The 6,166-nt window shown below is 45.7% G+C and overlaps 1 protein-coding gene across 1 annotated transcript; it reads right to left on the bottom strand.

The window, feature by feature from the left end:
• Positions 1 to 1,318: 1,318 nt before the first annotated feature.
• LOC144151613 (uncharacterized) lies at positions 1,319 to 4,798 on the bottom strand. Its single transcript, XM_077682726.1, has 3 exons — positions 4,721 to 4,798; positions 1,636 to 1,855; positions 1,319 to 1,415 (listed from the first exon to the last, which is right to left on the bottom strand). Exons 1-3 carry the CDS (start codon positions 4,745 to 4,747, stop codon positions 1,330 to 1,332), a joined length of 333 nt encoding a protein of 110 aa, XP_077538852.1. The 5' UTR covers positions 4,748 to 4,798; the 3' UTR covers positions 1,319 to 1,329.
• Positions 4,799 to 6,166: the final 1,368 nt, after the last annotated feature.

Raw genomic sequence — 6,166 nt, forward strand, 5'->3', positions numbered from 1 at the left:
ATTTGCCACCGCCCTAGCCCTGCCGTGGCTACACGTGATACCTGTCCGTGTAAGTTTACATGTGCGTCATTAAAATAGGCGACTCCTTCTCCCCTTCTGAATTTTCGGTGTAATAGGGTCAAACAGCCTAACATTACCACTCGGAAGCGCCTAATCAAAAAATTGAAAGAAACATTTTAACTCGGGGCACATGAAGAGAAATATGCGAGGCCTTAGACTGTATTTTATGAAAATGGTGAGGCAGGCAATAAAAGCGGCATTTTCCGTGACTGAAATATCAGTTCTTATTTTTCCTTTCAGATGATGCCTTGGTTTGCACACGCACAGGGCACGACCAGTGACGCGAATGATTTCCCGCCGAGGGAGATGTTTATCGCTTAGCTAAACATGTTTCTGCTGCTCACGCTCCGGTCGGGCTGAGCGGACCGCTGGCAGCTAGCGCACTGTCAAAAACATACAGCTAAAACTCTTAATCATGCCACTGAAGTGCACAACGAGTCATCTTTTTGGTGAGATATAGCAGCGAAGGCATTCATTGGTACCGGTGATATTCCGCGGCAGATCCAAAAAATTTCCCCGCATTTCCCCGAGGGGGAGAATGTGAAAGTGCGAATGCACGGTTGTCGGCCCGCTTGCGGCGCTTGCGCTCGGCCCCCGCAGCCCACCGCCTCGCCGCCTTCTCTTCCATCTCTTCCATCGGGTTTGTAGTATCACGTGTACACCACGCAGTTATCAAGCCGCTATAACGCCGCTGAGCCCTTACAAAAATGATTGTTGAGTTTCATAAGAAATTTTGTTGAATTCACTCAACAAACATTGTTGAGTATCCAAAGAATTTCTGTTGAGATTGTGTTGAGGATTTGTTGAGTTTTTCAGGAAAAGTGGCCACCGTGGTTTCATTGATTTTCCGTTGAATTTCTTACGTCGAATTCCCATTGAGTTTCTGTTGCCTTTCCGTTGAGTCTCCCCTGAATTTCGTATTGATATTTTGTCGAGGTTTTTATGAGTGCCCAATGTGTTTCTGTTGATATTTTGTTGAGATTTTTACGAGTGCCGCATGCGTTTCTGTTGATATTTTGTTGAGATTTTTACGAGTGCCCCATGCGTTTCTGTTGATATGTTGTTGAGTTTTACACGAATGCTCAATGTGTTTCTGCTGCGATTTCTTTCAAAGGTTTTTGCGATCATTGTAGGTTGAACAAGAATCTACATTTTATCGCACCACCAATACACGAGTTTATGGTGTGGCAGTAGTGCATGTCATGTGACTAAAAATTCTGCCTCATGCAGACATGCAAAAAGAAAAACAAGGTGTTCAGCGTGCACTTCTTACTTTATTTCCCGATTCAAAAGCGATGATAGGTTATTTTTAATGTAACTGGCGCTCACACCTGGAAACTTCTGGCCCGTGTAGCCTGCAAGAGATAGAATGAATTTATGATTTACTATAAAAAATGAAAACGTGGTTCTCAGAATTAGTAATAAAAGTGTGCAAAAATAGACACTTTCCCAAAAAGCATAAAAGGGATGCACTGATCTCACTGTACACATGAAGAAAAACGGGTGATTAGCTACAAGTTGACAAAGATGACAGCTTTGTTCTTGGCACTCTAAATGCAAATCATGTGCACTCACCGACCACAGCCTTCACCCGCACCTGGTCCAACCCTGGCTTTGTAGGAGCGTCGCCCTGGGCTTTGCCTTTCCCTCCAAAGAGAGTTTTCCCCTTGAGCTCCTCCGGAGTGAAGACATGGCGCAAAAGAGCCCTGGCAAATTTGCCAGGGCCACTCGCACACGCATGCACCAGCTGATCCAGGTACCCCTTCTCAATTAGCACACCGCCCCCAATGTCAACCTGCGAGCAGAAAATAAAACCGAAACAGTTGAACCAACATGCACTCCAGGATCGAGACAATGAAGAGTTTGAGTACCCATGAACAATTTCTCAGAATATTACAGTAATTCATTTACAGATTTTGGCATTGATCTACTAAGAATTCTTTTTGAATAGATTTAATTTAAATGTATATTTTTAGTTTTTATGGGTGAACATGCATACCTCAACATGCTTTCGGCTTGTTTAAACAAGCGTTTCAAGAATTCATTAAAGTGTTTGCCAAGTGCCCACTGCAGTACACCGTGGGTGTATTGCTTTGTGGTAGAAAGGCCAAAAAAAAACCATTTGGGTGCTGTTAGGTCAATCTGGATGAAAGGTTATGTGGCTAAAATAGTCAGATGGCTGTGATGCACACAAAGTAGGCAGTACGATGCCTTGCCCTGACTCATGCAACTATCCATAAAAAACTGACCTTTTTTAGCACCCGATTCAGCAAAATAAAATGAGCAGACTGTTATTGATTTTTTAAATTATTTAAATTGAAAAGAGTGAACCCTAGTTACAACTAGGCCAATTTGCTTCATTTTTTCATTGGCTAGTAGTGCACGAGGGTCATACGCGAAATGTGGTTTGCGGCGTGGTGCTAGCAGGAACTTTTTGTGTGGCTGGTGTTCTTTCTGCAGGATTGTGGGTTTGCGAATGCCTTGTCGTAAGGAGTACCCAGCATTGTTTTTGGTTCGAAATTCCGCACTGCGCTGTTCACGCCTCCTACAACCACAGACACGAAGCAGGCTGCACGACGAATGCTAGCACAGCGAGTTTTTTTTTTCTCTTGAAGCAAATGCTAGGGCAGTGCTTGAAGATGGTATGACTTGGCGTGACAATTGGACAGGTGTGGACAGCGGCTCAGATAAGGTAATTTTGCACTGTCTGTGTCATCTCCGTGCGCTGATTGCCTTATTTTTTTTTCATTGCTTCAAATGACTGTGGCTCGAATAAGGAAAATTTATGCACTTAAAGCTGCAACGATATTTCATGTGGTGGTGGCGTGTGATAAGAGGCACTGTTTTTACTGTGCCCCCCCAGGCATGCTGCGCACTTCTTGAGGAGTACGAGAGTTTGAGAGGTGCTCTAGTGACAGTATTCTGGTATGTTGAGCGCATGACCATCCTCCGCCTGAGCTTCCAATGCTGAGCGATTATGCACAGGATCTGGGTGGAAACGACTGCGAGGTAAGAGTGCAATAAAATTACATACAGTGGCGGTACAGAGATTCCACCTGGGGGACAAAGATTTTCAAGTGTTTTCTTTTCAATGTAGATGAAGCATAAATTATAATTGATTGATTCTCGGGTTTAATGCACCAACGCTACACAGACTGTGAGGTGAGCCATAGTAGAGGGCTCCGTATTAATTTTGACAACCTGCGCACCTTTACATGCGCCGAAATCTCGACCACATGGGCATATTTTGCAGCAGACATGATAGACAAGAATTTCCATCCTGCACTGGGCGCCACCAATTCTTTCGGACTGCGGGGCGAGCAGACGACGCTGAGTCCCACGCTGTTGCTCCGTGCCATGCGTGAATATCAGACGCCCCGAACGGCATCGAAAATCGGTGTAATTTATTTGGCATTTCAGCAGCAACAAGTTTAGCAGTGCCTAAGGAGAACGTTTAATTCTTCCAAGAAGTGTCCCGTTTGCCCATCAATTCTGTTCCTAACCCGCTAAGGTGGCGGGCCAGTCCACACCACTTTGTCCTGACAGGCATTGCCTGTGAGGCCACGTTTCGTCCTGCCAGCAGGACGCCTGACCTTTTTATCCTCAATTGATGTTTACTTTCGGAATTCTGGGAAAATTGCCGTCATTGCCTTTTACTTGGCGATGTTCAGAAGCTACTTGTCCGGGCAGGCGTGATTACGTCGTTACTGGCTGCACCAACAATCAGCGTAAGCGCAAAGTGCTCATGCAAGAACCGTGCGAAGTGCACCATGACAAAACAAGTGTCTGCATGTGCGGAGTCTATTTGCTGCACAAATTTCCTGCGTCGCTTGAGTGTCACCGTAAATGGGTCGTCGCGCTAAATCGCAGACTTAGAGCTTGGCAAATTTGCCAGAATGAGCCCGGTGGTACGCTGCTTTTGGAAGCGCTGTTTAATCACCCTCATGCTCAATCCTTATCGCACGTTTCTGTTCTTTGGAGGTATGTTTGGTCCGTTTCATCCGACGGGAAGCCATCGAAAATCAATCAGACACTTATGCTGCAGCTTGGGTACGCGAAAAATTCTCAAGTAACCCTTGTGAAAACCGTGCTGATATTCGAATGTGATATTATAAATAATTAGCAACTTGAGAGTGGATGAAATGTTCCCTGACCTAGCGTATGGTGCTTGTTAGGAAAATTTAATGGTGAAGTACCGTCCCTGATTTAAAGACTGGTGCTACCTCGGCTATCCTCCAATCACTGAGAGTAGTGCCTGTCATGAGAGACTGCGAAAAAAGTGCCGACAAAATCTACAGACTGCGGTATGTACTTTTCGGTATAGTGTGATTAATAACAGTATGATCTGAAGTAGATAATATTGTAAGCTTACTTAAAATGGAAAGTAGCTCCACACCAGTTTGTATTGCAAATTCTAAACCATATCGAAAATCCTAAATGTTTGCTTGGCTTGATTACATACGGATACTTGCTTCAAAGTCAGTTCAATTTCTATTCTTGCACTTTAGCCATTGGCCCCAGATTCGCTTCAATATCCCTGCTAAGCAATGACACACTCAAAATGCACAACACTGCTTCATGAAACTGTTTCAAATAACCAGGGGCTAGAGCACTGCTAACATGTACACATTATGACAGGTTCCAACATGAAATAACTAACCTGAAAGTACATAATCAGTGGGTGCATTGATGTGGCAGCGGTGCCTGAACCGATGCGTTGAGCAAATGCGCTGGCTTCTGAATGGGTGGTCCAAGCGGTCAGATGATGGATGAAGGATTGACTATTCCTGGCGGCAAAGCGTACCCAGCACCAAGGAAAGGCCAGGCAGTACTTGGGTACAGCAGGTGCAGTGTCAGTTGGCCATGGAGGGCCCTGGCAAAGCCTTTGAAACTGGACTGAAAGCCAGCCAGCCAACCCGGACAGCCAGCAGCAGCACCTGAAAGTGCATAATCTGTGAGTGTGGTGGCACTTGATGAAATACAAGAAAAGCACACACAAACCACGAATGCTTACATTAAGCAGATTATTAATCGTTAATGAGTAACCTCCAAGGCCCTAATAAGAACATTCCCGCAACACCCAAACTGAAATTTAGGTCACAGTAATGTATTTATTAGGCACGCAGGTTCTGTGAGTGGGGTATGCCTGATATATGCAAAGCTCACTGCTATGCTAATTTGCATGGAACGCTTGCTAGCAGCCCATATGCATCCCTAGCTTTCAATCGGAACTGGTGTGTACTAGTTGAGGCTCCTCCATTTCAATGCCTGGCTTGCCTTTGCAAGTCCGATTCTCCAATATGAATAGAGTTGCGTGGGCAGGCGCCCCTGCGAGACCACGCGCGCGCATTTCAACTTCAATTTCCACGTATGTGAATGTGAGCTTCACGAGTACGGCACGCATACCACGACGCATATCGCGGCCCGAAGACCACGAGACGGGTCGCGACGGCGGCAGCCGGTCTCGCGAGCGTAATAGCTGCGAAGCGCACTGCACGGAATTAACAGTCGCCGCAAAGGCACTGTTTGAGAGACACATGACAAACAAACGCCCCGGTGTTTAAGAGCCTTGCGTGATGTCAAATAATTAGCTGCCGCGTTCTACAGCGCGAGCATCGCAACAAAGGTCTAGCCTCAGCGTAAATTGATGCTGACGGCTGCGGAAACGGTAGACTGGTAAATCCAAGGCGCCAAACAAGTATGCTATATCGCATAGGCTCTGAGAGCAAATGAGATGGGGGTCTACCGAATTACTGACCCATAAGCACCAGAACTCGTTCCGAACAAGAACAGAAAAACAAAAAAATGCGTACTCACCCCAGCAGAAACGACGTTTCCCGCCTAAAATCCTTCTTCACGCTCGTCTTCCCCTTCAAGGACACCGACACTTAACGCGCGATGATCGTTGAGGCGATGATCGTTCTTCCCGTTCCCGCGTGTTCAACACACGCGTAGGTTGGAAGGACAATCATCACCCTATAAAGCTTTTATAACTCTGATTTAAGCTTGAAATAGATAAAACTGAACAAATCGCCCCAGCTACCACTCCGCACAAAACCAACTCCATAAACAAACACACAAAAAGGGAGTGATAGTTGCCAGACTG

Source organism: Haemaphysalis longicornis, unplaced genomic scaffold (genome assembly GCF_048455015.1).
Source record: "Haemaphysalis longicornis isolate Haplotype H1 unplaced genomic scaffold, Haemaphysalis longicornis Haplotype H1 scaffold_9, whole genome shotgun sequence".
Taxonomy (NCBI): domain Eukaryota; kingdom Metazoa; phylum Arthropoda; class Arachnida; order Ixodida; family Ixodidae; genus Haemaphysalis; species Haemaphysalis longicornis.